Here is a 16,824-nt window from a genome sequence, read left to right on the forward strand (position 1 = left end):
ATTGAGAAGAGCGTTTTAGGGATTGTTAAGTTTTCCTTCTGAATACCCATGCATTGTACTATTAGCTTGACCTTCATTCGACATTGAAGCGGCTGTGCGAGGAAGTTCATAGAGATCAGACTGATGCTCAGCTATGAGAGCATAACCGGTTCATTCGGTCAAATGAAAACAGCTGAGCGAGTACGATGCCAGAAGGTAAAATTTGGGCAGAGAAGCTCAAGTAAAGATTCGGAAGGTAGGTGGGGTTGCCGGTGACGGTCAGGACGATGTGTGGAATGTGGACGTTATACTGCAGGACAACGACTTTGAATGGGTAAGTGACACAGACACCATAAGGAACGGAAAGAAACGGAGACTTTGGAGCATTGCCTGCAGAATCGCGCGGCCGGCATACGAGTAAATTAAGCGACACGCAAGCGGGGCGGCTTTTTATCAGCGCTTTCACAGTATTGCGGCTGGTCCAAACGAAGAAGGCCAGCGGAGCAATCAATTAGCACCGCGTGGGTCGTTAAAAAGTCGATCCCGAGGGTCACATCGTGGGGGCAGGTCAGGTACGATTGGCAATGCAAACGCGCGCAGTACACGTTCTACAGACGCCCGCAGCACTTTCGTCGGCTACACGAACGGCTGAGGGAACGGCGGATCTCGCAACCTTTCTTAGATAATGGCAAAAGGTGGACCTGAAGACAGAAATTTGGGGTCCAGTGCCAATCAGAGTGGCAATTGGTGCACCATCCAAGCAGATATCGAGAAGGTTGCGGCGAGGAGCGCGGTTCAGGAGAGCCACCGCGGCGGCTCATCTATACTTGCTAAAGAAATTTTCTTCGGGCCGGGTCGTCATTGCAGCGTCAGCTGTGGGAGCTTCACTGGTTAGTTTTGGGATTGAGAGCCAAGAAAGGATGGAGTGCACGTTGAAGTTGCCGCGAACGGCAGCGGCGGACCTGAGGTGAATGTGAGCGGCTGGACCTGCGTGGGGTCAGAGCGTCGAAGGCGTGTGAGAAGACAGCACAGGAAGACATGTGGTACGGTTTGTAGTTGGCACAGCGGTCGTAATTAGAGGTAGGTTGAGGTGGCAAAAACGAACGGCTGAGGCAGGGGCGGATAAGTGTAGCCTACGCAAGCAGATTGGCTGGTCGCCCGAGGTGCACCAATCCGCAGGAGTGCGGTAGCGGTACCCGGCGGGATGGTCGGAGTCGGAAAATCAGCAGCAACCACTGGGGCACTGGTTGGCGAACAGGGCGACGCAGAAGGCAGGCCAAAATTTACGCCCATATTCGGGAACTTCTGACGAAGGATGGCCTGGATGAGGGCAATGGTAGCTTCAGACAGCCGGGAGGGGGTGGGGGAGGGACGAGAGTCATAGCGTTCAGTTCAATACCTACAATCCGGGTCAAATTGGCAGAATGCGACGGTTGCTTTAGTGTTCGCAGGGCTTCGCATGAGGATGTCGCCGCCGTGTTCGGAAGGCGGTTGAAACGGCGAGGATTACGAAGGTGCTTAGCTTGTACAAACTGTCGACATAATTAGAAAACGCAGTTGACCATTGCGCCGTTTTTGCAGAGGACAAGATTAAATGCATCGCCAGCGATCAGTGGTCCACATTATTGGTCTCTGATATTGCGCAGTCCACTTTAAGGCACATAGCTAAGACGTGCTCGATGTAGGAGTGGTATGGCTTGCTGGACGCCTAAGGTCGAGAAGCAAAGTATTTTGTAGCGTCGAGCTTGCGTCCAATGGGATCACTGATGCGCACATACATGGCGAGCCACTCTTCGACATCGACGTACCTGGTGCCACGAAAGGTGGCCGGATAACCATGCTGTACCACGACAACGGTCTGCGCTGGTGGTATCGCTTGCGGCCGGAGGTGTGTCGGAGAGCAGAACGATGGATCGGAGCTGACGGCCGCTGCGGACGTCCAGCACGTGGTCCTAGTGTAGTACCCCACAACTGCAACAAATATTAATGGGGTTAGCGAAGCAGGAGAAGCGACAGGCCGCAGTCAGGGGAAGCACAAAAACCAGGCAATCCCAGCTGGCTGCAGCGTCCTCGCCATCGTTACATTGCAGCGAGAGAACAAAGTCCTCTTGGCCTCGCGAGTGTGTACCTTTAGAATATGCGTGATAATGTGCAATAAAGCGGTATGTAGCGGCAACAAGTGCATCAATATCTTCACACGTCGCACCGCGGAATGCCCAAACTATGTCGCGATGGTGTTAAAGGACTCCAAGGGACCCTAGGGGCTCTTTAACACTATAGCGTCACAGATTTAAGGTAGTCGAAGAGGTTTTATAATTAGGTGAACCTAAAACTGCCGGAAGTGAAAGCTGCAGGGAAAGCATGTGAAGTCTGTTAGCTAGCATCTGAAACGATGACGTCATCACCAAAGTATGCCGCGCCGGAGTTCAGGCTTCTCGACGCACAATGCAAGGAACGGAGGCGGATGGTGTCATCTAAAGCGGCGGTGTATTTCCAACGCTGAAATGTTTTCTTCGATGAAGAAAACGATCACTATCGAAGGGAAAACCATGTAGCGTTGTTTGCTGGCATCGGATAACGCATGCCAGTTTATGGGAGTAGGCAGCATCATTATGAAAAGTCACTAATAGTTACTGCAACGTCTAGTTTCTCCGCTGTTCTCCGTAGGGGTTAGAAGAAACCTGACGGCTGTCGCGACATTTATTCACGATTGGGCCACTATTTTAAAGGCTAGGGAGAATTATTTCCTGTGCTAACCTACGCGCATAATGCCGTCTAATCCTTTACTCTTGTTGAATTATTAAAAAAGTTATTGTTGCCAGTACAGTGCGACCCATTTTTAATTAAATAAATGGGGGTAGGAGGGTTTTAATGAACCCCACCGTCGACCACAATTATGTTTGTTGAAATAGCATAAAAAATATGGCTATCACTAAAGCTGATAAAAAATATTTATTCCAAAGCAGGCCTTGAGACCGAAACATTGCCAATTATTACAATTTCAATTTAGGCAACCAATGTTCAGCTATTTTCAGCTGTCCTCCAACCGTATTTCTCTTCCGCAGAAGCCGTCTTTCCAGCTCAAACTCTGTATTGTTATTCATTGCAGGTTGAACATGTTGAACATGTTGATAATAACCTCCCCTTACTAAGAGTGTTGCAGGTCTGTACTAGATACATGCCAGATAAGTACTCTTTCTTCCACGCGTCATTTTCTCCAAACATCCCGAGTTTTCGCGGGGCAGCAAAGCGGCGCGTAGAGAGGCCAATATTATTCATCGCAATGTTTATACAATATAAACAACGGGGCTTTTCATTGTTTCGTGTGAATTCTGCGTTCACTCAACGCGAAAAAGCCAGAAATGCAGCGTGATAAGACCAGAGAGGTTCGCACGAAGTTTAATCACATTCGTTCTAAGCTAAAAGAAGCACAACAGAAGTTTGGCTTGTGTTGAAAGGTTTTTAAAACGATAACGAAAACGATAACGATAAAGGCAAAAAAATTCTAGTGGTAGCATTGCATAATATATCCCATTTAGGGGTGGGGCCAGTGGCATTGATGGGGCCGATAAGCTTGACGCCATCTCCTTACCGCGACGGGCATTGTGAGTCTCTTTAACGGCTCCATTGAAAAAAAAAAAGCATCCGGAGATTGGGTGGCAAAGCGTACTCATGACCGTATTTTGTTGGGACCCACTGATAAATTATTTTTTCCTTTGTGCAAACTGGTTTTTATACGAATTATATTTTCCACTAACCCATGTTAACTGCCTTCAGGAACCGAAATTCCTATAATGAAGCCGCCTCATTGGCAACGTGGTTATAGTGCTTGGCTGCAGACCTGAAACATTTGAGTTCGATCCAGGCCAGAGCGGTCGCATTGCAATGGAAGCGAAATGCTGGAGAACTGCTTACTACACGATGTGGGTGCACGTTAAAGAACTCCAGGCGGTCGAAACTATCCAGATCCCTGTATTACGGCGTCTCTCATAGCCATAGCCGCTTTGGGATGTTTTTAACCCATAAATCACAAAACCGTCCTTTAATATAGGTAAAAATGGGGAGATATTTGGCGAACAGGTGATGTGAACTGGCGTTCTTTGTAACGCTGGATTATAAAGCGATTCATGAACTTCACAAAAAAGTAACTTTCGCGCAATGCGGTCTTCAAACCTTAAAGAGGCTACGCCTAATTAGGACAAGAAATAAAAATAAAAACTTACTGTGAAATATAGCGTAATGTATACAGGCTCAGCACACAAATTGAAAAAAATATGTACTGTCAACGTCAATTGAAACGCGAACAAGCCAATTGAAACGCGAACTGCACAAATCGCAGATATTATACTAGGGAGGCAAAATACATGAGCAGTTCATTTTCCCATCGAAGCCGAAAAGACGCTCTTCTGAAATGTTAATAGCCCACGCTTGTATTTCACCTCCAGCCTCTAATATGCTTGATTTTTTGTGCTCGCGTTTCAGGTGTTTTGTTCGCATTTCATTTGACGCTGATAGTACACCGTATCTGTCTCGTTTCTCTTGTTTTTTAACATGGATATCTTGTAACGTGCCTAAACTTCTGCTTTGAATCTCAAGAATAAATTTCTCGGCTGACTCAGGATCAGGAGAAAACAGCGTTTGCATGGAAACAGCATTGATTACAGGAGGGCGGTTCTCACAATATCGGACGGAGATCCTGCCACCGGCAGTCACAATGCCGACCGCACGATAGCGTTGGAAAAGCAGTTGAGGCTTATGAGCCCCGTATAAGATTTCGACGCCAACAACAATGCCAGCAATCTTGATAAGGGCTTCAGATTTCACACAACCTTTGAACATGTATTATTGGAATTCTTTGCGAAAGGATGCGACTATGGGGGCGGCAACGCACCACTAGCCCTGCTTCGACAAGCAGAATTCACTCTAATGTTCTTTGTTCAGGCGTTTCTCTAGACACTTTCAATGCTGACCGTATTAACTGAGTTTGGTTAAGACCTTAGAAGGAGTAGTACTAAAATATGTTTTAACAATGGCATAATAAGAAATGCGGGCATGATAATTGGTAACAATAATATAGAGAAGCAGCATGGAAATATACTATACGGTGACAGCACATTCGTGTTTATGCGATTGCGTGCGCTAAAAAGGGTTTCGGTTGTGCTTTTGCGTCTTTGCACTTTCAGGTTTTGTGATTTAACTAGTCGATCTGGCTTGGTAATGATGGATGTTGTCAGTCTCTGTCAGAACTATGACCAGCTAGGCAACCAGAGTATCCTCACTCGCCAGCCCACCATGCCTGACGAGTCGCGTGCCGGCCTGTCAGCTGGACTTGACCACTCGGAGCTATGGCAACAGATTAAGGACTGCATACGTGAGGAAGTTGCTCGTCAGGTCTCCCTTCTGCAACCACATCCCGGCCCTCTACGTACCTGACACCCTCACTTACTCTCGTCATCAACGAAGGTGTGGCTGACGCACTTCCACCTGTCCATTGGCCTGTACGAGCACGTCAGCCCTCTCCGGTCGCTGGCCAAATGACCTACGCAAACCCCGTTCCACCCCTGAAGCCACCTAACTACCACTTGGGCTACGATGCGCCTCAAACGCCTGTGCTTCAGGTCTCTGAAGCGACGAGGGCTTTTTTTCCGACCACTTCTACCAATTTGGAATTGCTGACGAACTCGTGACAACAACCCCCTCTGTTACTCTCGCCGAATGCCTGGTCATGTGGCCCGGCACTGCCGTCGACGTCAGCCAGTATCCCAGCAGCCTCTCCGGGTTGCCGGCTTCTGGCCTCACACACAACACTCAACGACAGCCGCGCCGCCTCAGAGACGTCCTGTTTATCCAGGTGTCTCTCCCATCTCTACACAGCGCTCACTCTCCCCGCGTCGACACTCCCTTTCTTCCATTCGCTTGCGCCCTACACTTCCGGCAAAACTAGATGCCCCTGCTGTTCATGGACGGAGAACTGCGCCGCAAGTGAAGTGTCAAAGGCCTCGTTTCTATCCCGACAATCTTATCGGACTTTTCGTAGCGGGTGTTTCTGTCCTGGCACTCGTCAATACCGGTGCTACAGTTTCTGCCATGGCCGCAACTTTTTGCGGCTCCTTGCGATAAGTAGCCACGCTACTTCAGTTCTGTACGCAACTGGACTCATCATTTCGCCAACCTGTTCTCGTGATACCATCTTGGGTTGGGACTTCCTGATGAGCCATAACGCCATGATCAATTGTGTTCGTGTTGAACAGGAGTCCTTAGCGCTCAGTGATTCCTCGTCGGTCAATGCCCCTCCTGCTTCTCCTCTAAAAGCCTTCATTGCGAATACCTTGACCTGATCTGGTGCCCATCGCTTATTACTTTATTCGCGAAGACATCGCACTTTTTACACCATCTTCCATATTTCTCCCCTGCATGTACAGAGGGCAAAACACATATCTAGAGCGACCTAACTGTGTGTTCCGCAGCTCCCAAAGCTGCTGCGAGCAGGAAGGCAAAAAACAACGATGAAATCCTATGAGTTTAGCTGCACATGCTTACATCCAGACCATCTTTAACCAAATGTTATGGCTAGATGTTGCGTGTTCAGCCCGAGACACGCCCACAACATGTTCTAGACAAGCGTTTTGCCCTCTGTACTTGCCCCTACCTGACGCCGTACTCACTCTGTGAGCTACAGAGGACAGCATCGCTGCCTTGCATGCACGTGCTGTGCGAGTCTTGCTACGAACAGAGCATGGAGGAAGACCTGCACGTATGTCCACTCGACGGCTATGAGTGCCACGAGGAGGACGAGGTTGACTGCAAGGACATTCCTGCAGAGCAGCTGCTGAGGAGAGAGGTAAGTGGAAAGGAAAAAAATCGGGCGCGAACGCTTAAGCTTTGACTTATGGGTATGATATGACAGCGTTAATGGGTTAACGCTGACGATATGCAGAAGTGGCGAGTCTCCACTTAACATTCATAGAATCCTGGGAGTCCTGATACCGCTTCAATTTCAGTGCGAGAGCTCCACTTCTCGCATCCAACGATGAAGGTCATGTCGCGCTTTGAAAATGACCTTCACAGGAGCGCGACTGTTGTTATGCGCCGTACGACGTGACTCGCCGCTCATCGCTACCGCGGCTGCGACGGGGAGAGCCGGCGGCAGTCGCTATCTCTGCACGTGCGCCTCATCACGTGACTCACGTTCGCCTAAATAAAAGCACGTACGCTGTTCGGCCGCTTATCTGTTGTTTGAGCAGCGTCCGCTCCGGCGGACGCAGTTGTTGCTCTTTTAACTCTCCTCTTTCTGCACGTGGCAGCGGTGGTCGCTTGGCTCGAGCCAGTAGCAGGCCCGTGCAATTTCATTTTCATCCTTCTCTCAGTCACAACAACAACAACAAGAACAAGAACAGTGTATCAACGACGACAGGTCGAATCGGACCACCCTGCACATTCTGAGCCCCGAGAACTGCGTCTAACCATGCTTAACCGAACCTTCGCTCCGTATAACCAAGTTCAGCCTAGCGGAGCTTGAGCCATTTTTTTCGCTTCTTGCTATTCCTCTTTTCTTAAAATTCTTAGTAACAGCACTTGCGAAGAACATAAACTTCCGTGTTAAAGGGCTGCTTAAACTTGCAGGCGGCTGTAGGCTACCAGATTTACTCCAACAGCTAAGAGGTACAAGTAGCGAAAACCGAAAGCAATTAGTGTGCTACAAGTATATCAGTTAAACAGACACCTTGCAGACATTGTTGCTTCTCAGATGAGCTGTTTTGCAACGGGAGCAGCCCGCAGGCCTCGTTAAAAAGCACCCCCAATATGGCGGACTCTGGCGGACTACTGCGTTTAGGCAATCAAGCTAGGGCATTCCAAGGCGCTTAGCATGTCTTCCGCGACCCGGTGCCCACCGGCGGGGTGCTGCCCGATGAGTCATTTGGAGATGCGGGCAGTGGGTACACATTGTTCATTGGTTATCAACGTTGGCACCCCCTCACGCTGGAGCATCGCCTTACGTCGCATGGGCTGCGGCGCCGAGGAGCGTTTTCTCTATCCTCCAGTAGAATGCTATGTCTAGTTCTGTAATGGCAACAAAAGCTACCGAGCGAGAAGTGCGGAAATAAGGAGGAGGAAACGGCTACTATCCATAATGTTTTTTATATACAAGGGCTTTGACATTAGGAAGCGGTAGACGAACCGTTTCTTTTCACGGTTGCGACGAACCTCATGAGCGCGAAATCCGCAGTCATCCGCAGTCCGCAGTCATGGCGTGTTACAGCCATGACCAGAGCGACTTCTTATCTTAGTTCCTATGTGAACGGGAGCAGATGCCAACGTAACCGGTTCCAGGAGATGAAAACCAATAGTATCGTTACGTTACGCGACAACAAGAATAGGTATGAACCGAGGTTATTTTTATCCTTCGAATATTTTGCGGGCAGAAGGTGCATTGCAACACGAATTGTTGAATTCGCAATCTGATAATGAGGCCTAAAACGTTCTGAGAAAGGTGAATACTTCTTTCGGCACTCATGCCGAAGTTCTACGCTTTCGGCCCTTCGCCGAATACTCGACTCTTATTTAAGACGCTGCACGGTGTTTTAGGAAGGGACGTTAACTACGAAATAGAAGAGATGCAAGTTCCTTTTAGTACATACTTTCGTTCAACATAACATGTTAGCTGTACGATGCGAGCTTTACCAGAAAAAGAGCTGATTACTTTTCTTTCGGTCGCAGATGGATCAATGTTGTAGCGAACCATTTTTGTTGACTTTAATGTATTGTCGCTCAATTAGAAGATAGAATACATTATCCTAAACGCCTGACGCGACTTGGTGCTATCTGCTAAGCTTCGTCAACACGCGCAAAGCGTTGAAAAGTAGGGTCTGTAAGGAATGAACGTTAGAATCGAGAGATATCTTCTGTCGTTAGCGGTTTCGCGAAACGTAAAGAACCGCCTGTTTTCGCGTCTGTGTAAAACTGAAACCTTGCACAATGGCGACGGGCTCTGGCTGGCACTGGCTTGGAAAGGTGTTAAGGCAGAAGTCTACGGCGCCAGTAGGTAATTCCCCCTGCCGTGTCCGTCTGGAGGGGTTAGGAATGGCGACAGTGCGTCGCGCGCTTCGGACGCTTCGGAAGCTGTCCAAGCCGCGGGAAACGGGGACCACGAACGGCCCTGTCGGGGCCGCAGGGGGCCGACGACCGTGCCCCATTGAAAAGGAATTAGCTGTCAAGTGGGTGGGGGTCAGTGAGGTCGGCGACTTCTTAAACCCCCGACTGTCTAGCTAAGCAGTGGACGCTACTGGCGCCTCTAGAGTCAGGCTCTGGCGAGCACTGGGCTCCGCCCACTTGTATCTACGACGCCATTGCAGCGGTATTGGTTGGAATTGGGCGAGTGCAGGTGTAATAAAGCTCCGCCCAATTATCGAGGGGATAAAAACCGCTGCAAACAAAGAGCAGGACGAGCGCGCCGAGTATCAGTCTCGGCCGCTTTTATACAGCCCTTTTTTAAACAGCCTTTTTTGACAGATTTTCTTTAACCCGCCTTTTTTCGCTAAGTTCTTGTATTTTGGTCTCGTCTTGATTAAATCAGTTTTGTCTCAAAAAGTTTGGAGTTGCTGCCCCAACCGGCAACGTGTCGCCGGACGAACGCTAAGTACCCTTCGAACTGCTAACCACGTATGATCAGACCAACCGGCCATTTCGACCTTTTATTTAACTAAAGGTTTCGAAAAGTCCTTATGGTACCTTCAACAATACTATCAGAAGCAAGGGACCCTGTTCGTCGTGAACAATGCCGTGCGTTTTGTCAACTGCTCTCGTTTGCTTTCGTTCTGCATGGAGGCGCCTCTTTGGGTCGGAAATGTTCCTGCATCTATTCAAGTGCGCCGGTCAGATGAGACTCCTGAGATAAGGAATCTCCTGGGCTTGTGCTTACAGGGTAACGTGCAGAACAGCAGTAACAAAGTGGTGAAGTCTCCTTTAAATCCCTTTCGATCATATCTTCCATATCACTCAGTTGAAGTAGCGCATGTGGGACAGACGGGGCAGCAAAATGAGTGTAAACACACGGCTAATAGTATGAATTAGGGTAGCGTTCATTTAACCCTATTATACTGAGTCAAACTGGTTCTTAAGACTTGTCGTTGCATCGCGTGTAGCATCCTCTACATAAAACATACTCCTCCCTCCGATCGAATGCAGTCTCTGCCGGAATGCGGCGCGGCACAAACTAAGCTTGAGCATAGTACAGCCTTTGTCAAAAGTTTGGAGCCCAAGGGGTTTGCTTCTGAGCCTCACTATGTAGTTCGTGATGCATCTCCACCGCTCCAAATTTCCTGTGGGTAAGAAGATTTCCGGTTCTGCCTCCTTCAATGGGTAGGACTTCCAAGGATGCTTCAGGAGTCCCACTGCAGGGCTAGGAAGTAAACCCCCTGGGCTCTAAACTTTTGACAAAGACTGTACATCCGCTATTAGCTGTCGAGGGCTCATATGGTAATGTTTGTATGAGAGCTGCATATTACGCACCTGGGATGTAGCGAAAGCAGGCCTTAGAGTCCACAGTTTCAGATTTTTTTAAAGAGGGAAAATATACTCAGACGGGAATTATGGGTAACACATCCATTCGAGAATCAAGCATAATCGTCTTCTGTACGCCTAATGAACAGAAAAATGGTCATACAGATTGTTTTTTTTTCAAACGCTCGTAATGGTATGAAACGCATTCATTAGAAGGCGTTATGATGATAATCAGGAAATTCGCCTATACTCATTATTAGGATGTAGCGGCGACAGCTAATCAGGGAGCATTTTCACTCTTCAACAGCTCAGCGGCCAGCATAGCCTGCGGCGGTATCGCAAAATAGGCCCATAAGATGATGATGATGATGATGTCCCCAGTCTTAAAACCCTCGCATACCTCCGTTCTCCTGGCGCCCTGCACTCTTTCTGTTCCTTTCTTTCGCTTTCCCCCTTGCCGCAACTAACCGTGCCCCGCGCTGTTGCCCACGGTAATCAACTTAACAGAAAAATGTACACACTTCATACACACAGTGGAGACGTTTCTTTTTAAGCTCCTTGCATGTCCTACAATTTATAAGTTGTTGTTGTTGCGACTGAGAAAAGGATGAAAAGGAAATTGCACGGGCCTGCCGACTGGCTTGAGCCGAGCCATCACCGCTGCCACGTGCAGATAGAGAAGAGTTAAAAAATGAGCGGAAAGAGAAAAAGGAAAGAAGAGACGCACTTCGCAACAACCGCGTCCGCCGAAGCGAAGACGCTGGCTGAAAGAACAGATACCCCAGGATCTCCTCAGTCCGCCCATTTTATAAGACCCAAGGACAAAAGAGAATCCACAGTTTTTTTTTTTGTTTTTTTTTTTGGGGGGGGGGCATCAGCTCGACCAATAAAATTCGAAATATACCTGCGCTTAAAAGACACGGACTGAAAGATAGACACACACACACAAAGCGCTTGACTTACAACTGAATTTTTATTCGGGAAACACTGCTCTTTATGCACACCGGCAGCTGATAAAAATGGAAGATGGTAACACCCGGATGACAAAAAAATCGACAAACTGTCTCGTCACATGTCCAGTCCTACCTTCCCTTTTGCAAAAAAGCCCTTTCCTTTGATAGTAGTGAAAGGGACGTGCTACTCACGCATGCAACCCCACTGTCCGCTATGCTCATGGCTTCAATTATTTCACGCGCCGTTTGGTCACGGTTCCTGCTTACTATCTTCGTCTCGTTATAGGAAGGTACATATTTACACTCTTGACAATGAACAACCAAATTCCCATCACCCTTCCGTTCCATGTCCTTCCGATGTTCACGGAGCCGCTCGTTCAAACATCGCCCCGTTTGGCCTACATATGCTTTGCCACATGTCAGCGGCAACCTGTATACCACTCCTTCTGCGCATGCGACCATGGGGACTTGGTGTTTCTTTTTACACCCCTTAGCTTTTCTTTCTGGGTACGTTACTATTTTGCATAAGTTTTCCAATTTGTCCGGGGCTGAAAAAACGAGCCTAGTTTTTACCTTCGAAGCAATTCTTTTGAGATTATGGGACACCCCATGAATGTACGCAATCACCACCGTTTTCTCCTTTTGTTTTGCTCCCTCCTTGCTAGGCACCGTACCCTTTTTGCCAAATTTCTTGAGCATGCTTTTTGCCACCGACACCAAAACCTGATCCGGATAACCTGCTTCCTTTAGCCTCACCACCTGCTGCTCAAAACTTTCTTTGACTAATTCCGGGCAAGATGTCTTCAACGCATTTTGAAAACATAACCTCACGATTGCCCTCTTCACTAATTTTGAATGTGCAGAGCTGAACGGAAGCAAACCTTTGTTACCTCTAGGCTGGTACATCCAAAATGTCCCATCAGGCGCCAGTGACAGCTTGATATCGAGGAAGCGTATCGTGCCTTCGTTCATTTCTTCATATGTGATTATTAGTGGGTTAAGGGTTTTACTAAAAACAGCAAGTAGCTCTTGCACCGCAGAGTCGTAAATACCGTCAAGGTGATTAAAGACCACTAAAAAGTCATCCACAAACCGGAACACTTTAACATCAACAACTTTGTTTTGATCTCGCAACAGGATAGCCAACTTTCTGTCACATTGGGCAAGGAAAATGTTACTTAGAACTGGCGCGATACACGACCCGATGCAAACTCCCTTCTTCTGCCGATAAACCACATCATTCCACGTGACGCACGTGGCAGCCAAAGAGAAGGACAACATTTCCAGAAAATTGCTCACGCACATTCCCGTTTCATTTTTGAATGCTACACTTCCAAACTGATCAATGCAATCAGCCACGCATTGAAGCAACTCCTGATGTGGCAAGGAATAATATAGATCCTTTATATCGAGCGAGCACGCCATAAACTGACTGTCTTTGTGATTGTCCAGAAAAGTTATAGTCTGATGGGAATCCTTCACCAAAAACGGATCATCGATTCTCAGTAGGTTGAGCTAGCCTTTAAGAAATTCAGCAATTGACTTTTGCCATGTTCCCGACTCAGATACGATAACCCATAGGGGACAACCAGGCTTGTGGGTCTTAGCCGTAAACATAAATTTTATACTATTGCATTCACTCTTGTCTATACTTGAAACGAGTCTAGTTAATTCCAGTTTTTCACATAGTTTCTTCCCCCTTTGCCGCCGCGGTGGCTGAGTGGTTATGGTGCTCGGCTGCTGGCCCAAAAGACGCGGGTTCGATCCCGGCCGCGGCGGCTAGAATTTCTTTGGAGGAGAAATTCTAGAGGCCCGTGTACTGTGCGATGTCAGTGCACGTTAAAGAACCCCAGGTGGTCGAAATTTCCGGAGCCCTTCACTACGGCGTCTCTCATAGCCTTAGTCGCTTTGGGACGTTAAACCCCATAAACCAAACCAAACCAGTTTCTTCCCCTTTGCTTTCAAGCTGGTTGTCCCCTAAGGTTGACCCCTAAGGCTGATTGCATTGATCAGTTTAGAAGTGTAGCATTCCAAAATGAAACGGGAATGTGCGTGAGCAATTTTCTGGAAATGTTGTCCTTCTCTTTGGCTGCCACGTGCGTCACGTGGAATGATGTGGTTTATCGGCAGAAGAAGGGAGTTTGCATCGGGTCGTGTATCGCGCCAGTTCTAAGTAACATTTTCCTTGCCCAATGTGACAGAAAGTTGGCTATCCTGTTGCGAGATCAAAACAAAGTTGTTGGTGTTAAAGTGTTCCGGTTTGTGGATGACTTTTTAGTGGTCTTTAATCACCTTGACGGTATTTACGACTCTGCGGTGCAAGAGCTACTTGCTGTTTTTAGTAAAACCCTTAACCCACTAATAATCACATATGAAGAACTGAACGAAGGCACGATACGCTTCCTCGATATCAAGCTGTCACTGGCGCCTGATGGGACATTTTGGATGTACCAGCCTAGAGGTAACAAAGGTTTGCTTCCGTTCAGCTCTGCACATTAAAAATTAGTGAAGAGTGCAATCGTGAGGTTATGTTTTCAAAATGCGTTGAAGAAATCTTGCCCGGAATTAGTCAAAGAATGTTTTGAGCAGCAGGTGGTGAGGCTAAAGGAAGCAGGTTATCCGGATCAGGTTTTGGTGTCGGTGGCAAAAAGCATGCTCAAGAAATTTGGCAAAAAGGGTACGGTGCCTAACAACGAGGGAGCAAAACAAAAGGAGAAAACGGTGGTGATTGCGTACATTCATGGGGTGTCCCATAATCTTAAAAGAATTGCTTCGAAGGTAAAAACTAGGCTCGTTTTTTCAGCCCCGGACAAATTGGAAAACTTATGCAAAATAGTAACGTACCCAGAAAGAAAAGCTAAGGGGTGTAAAAAGAAACACCAAGTCCCCATGGTCGCATGCGCAGAAGGAGTGGTATACAGGTTGCCGCTGACATGTGGCAAAGCATATGTAGGCCAAACGGGGCGATGTTTGAACGAGCGGCTCCGTGAACATCGGAAGGACATGGAACGGAAGGGTGATGGGAATTTGGTTGTTCATTGTCAAGAGTGTAAATATGTACCTTCCTATAACGAGACGAAGATAGTAAGCAGGAACCGTGACCAAACGGCGCGTGAAATAATTGAAGCCATGAGCATAGCGGACAGTGGGGTTGCATGCGTGAGTAGCACGTCCCTTTCACTACTATCAAAGGAAAGGGCTTTTTTGCAAAAGGGAAGGTAGGACTGGACATGTGACGAGACAGTTTGTCGATTTTTTTGTCATCCGGGTGCTACCATCTTCCATTTTTATCAGCTGCTGGTGTGCATAAAGAGCAGTGTTTCCCGAATAAAAATTCAGTTGTAAGTCCAGCGCTTTGTGTGTGTCTCTCTATCTTTCAGTCCGTATCTTTTAAGCGCAGGTATATTTCAATATGGTAAACCAACTCGCCCAACAAACCACTCTGCTAATAAAATTCGGTTCACAGCCCCAAACAGATACCGATGCCGGATAATGGCTAACACAGTCGGATGTGTTTATAATTGCTTGGCGCATACTAACACCTTTTTTATTTTGTAGGTCAGGTGCTGGAACGAAGAACGCGGATGCAATTCTGTGATGGCCGCTTCTGAGATCTCCACGCATTTCCAGCGCGAATGTGGACACCATTCTGTTTCCTGCCCCAGGTGTTCGGCTGGTGTTCTTTACAGCGACGTGTGCTTGCATCTGCGGTCCAGCTGCGGAACAAAAGTGATGTCGCCTGAATCCGAAGCCGCAGTACCGTCACATTCCAGGGATGACACCGCCTTTTTCTCTGTTTTGCGAGCAGAGCTTGAAAAGCAAGCGGCTGAAAGGAGGAGGTACTTTGAGCGCCTTGTGGCTGATACTGCCACGCATGCTGACGCACTAAACGGAGTCTCGCATGCCATAAACACTTTCAAGGAAACTTTTCGACAGGAAATGGCCGCTGAGAACCGACATCATCACGACGTTATGACTAGAAGCATGAGAAAGATTACCGAGTCTACGGAGGAAGTGAAAAATTGTGTCACTGCATTTAGTAATGGCATTAATAATCTCCCCAGCTGTATAGAGAAATTAGAAAAAACACTTAAAGATGATTTTGTTGAGGGGACAAAGGCTTCTCGGGAGCACTTGTCGCAGTTTGCAACTTCCATCAAAGCTGAGGTTGAGGAAAAGGCAGTGACGACAGTGGAGAAAATCAGACAATTCCTTCAACATTCTCCAGCGGCTGTCTCCATCTTCAACGTAGACGGTGTTGCAAAACTTAAAGAAAAGGCACTAAAGGAAGGCTACGCTGCATATGCAAGCAAGAAGGTGTATCTGCGCGGGTACTGCATAACCCCTGGTGTCTGCCTTGGTATGAAAGGTGAATGTGTGAAACTTTGCGCGAGTATACTTCTGCACAAAGGTGCACTGGACGACTTTCTAAAGTGGCCATTCCAGCGCAATGTCAGCCTATGTGTAGTGCACCCTAAAAGCGGCTCCAAACGGCAATATGTAGCAGCGCCGATTCATTCCCAGAAAAATTTTCAAAAACCTACAGAAACGGAATACAACGGTTTTTATTGGTTCCGAAATGCACTTAACCTGAACGAACTGATCGATGGCGGTTTTGTGGAAAATGACAGCCTCTTGGTCAGGTGGGGGTTGAATCCTTGAGATTGTCATTAATCAGAAGATGAGACCAACTGAGTCTAAAAAGAGCGGCTGCTTTCCGGAAAAGAGATTTGTGATGTGTGATCTTTTGTAACCCACCATGTGCTTTCTGTGGCTAGGCTGCTCTCCGAAGACACTTGCACCAGCGCACCGTTGCATTTTTGTATGTGATTACCATTTGATTCGTGATATAAGTGGGAAAGAAAAATGTTCTGTTTACTGTGTTTTTGTGGTAGCTGTGCCAGCCACGTGACAAGGCTGCAGCGTTGGTACATCATGTACGGAGTGATGCTAGTCGGCACGAGGCGGGAGTTGACTCGAGGCGGCGGAAGCTCCGCTCCGATGGAGGCAAAGTTAAAAACAGCTCTTTACTGAGATTGGCTGCCCATCGTTGAGGCTCTGCTCAAAAAAGTTTTGGAGCTCTTCACTGCAGATTGCATGAAAACCTTATTTTTTTTAGTGTCGCATGTATCACTAGTCTTTAATGGGAGTATACATAGTTCACTTGTAATAGAGGGATGTGCAATAAATACTAAGTTGTTTTGCTTGTCATTGCGAGGGTTTCATGTACCAGCTAGATTGTTTCTCATGAATGAATAGATGAAAATTAATATCTTTTCTTCCAATGTCCTTCCAGATCGGCTCATGCTACAAGAAAAGCTAACACAAAATTCCTTTTGATTAGCTACCAATTCTTTATTCACCGTCATTACTTCAACTTCTGGCGATAGGT

The 16,824-nt window shown here is 47.5% G+C and overlaps 1 protein-coding gene across 1 annotated transcript; it reads left to right on the plus strand.

Moving 5' to 3' along the window:
* Window positions 1-5,199: 5,199 nt before the first annotated feature.
* Window positions 5,200-16,094, plus strand: LOC149329261 (TNF receptor-associated factor 6-A-like). Its single transcript, XM_089559216.1, has 3 exons — window positions 5,200-5,350; window positions 6,597-6,820; window positions 14,991-16,094. Exons 1-3 carry the CDS (start codon window positions 5,200-5,202, stop codon window positions 16,092-16,094), a joined length of 1,479 nt encoding a protein of 492 aa, XP_089415342.1.
* Window positions 16,095-16,824: the final 730 nt, after the last annotated feature.

The sequence above is a fragment of the Amblyomma mixtum genome, chromosome 9 (genome assembly GCF_055824585.1).
Source record: "Amblyomma mixtum isolate Tamu chromosome 9, ASM5582458v1, whole genome shotgun sequence".
Lineage (NCBI taxonomy): Eukaryota > Metazoa > Arthropoda > Arachnida > Ixodida > Ixodidae > Amblyomma > Amblyomma mixtum.

What these genes read in the sequence shown, in the direction of transcription:
- LOC149329261 (XM_089559216.1), top strand. Translation starts at nt 5,200, where the DNA reads ATGGATGTTGTCAGTCTCTGTCAGAACTATGACCAGCTAGGCAACCAG. An exon ending in ACAGATTAAGGACTGCATAC is followed by an intron (nt 5,351 to 6,596) that starts GTGAGGAAGTTG and finishes AACATGTTCTAG; the next exon opens with ACAAGCGTTTTGCCCTCTGT. An exon ending in AGCAGCTGCTGAGGAGAGAG is followed by an intron (nt 6,821 to 14,990) that starts GTAAGTGGAAAG and finishes TTTATTTTGTAG; the next exon opens with GTCAGGTGCTGGAACGAAGA.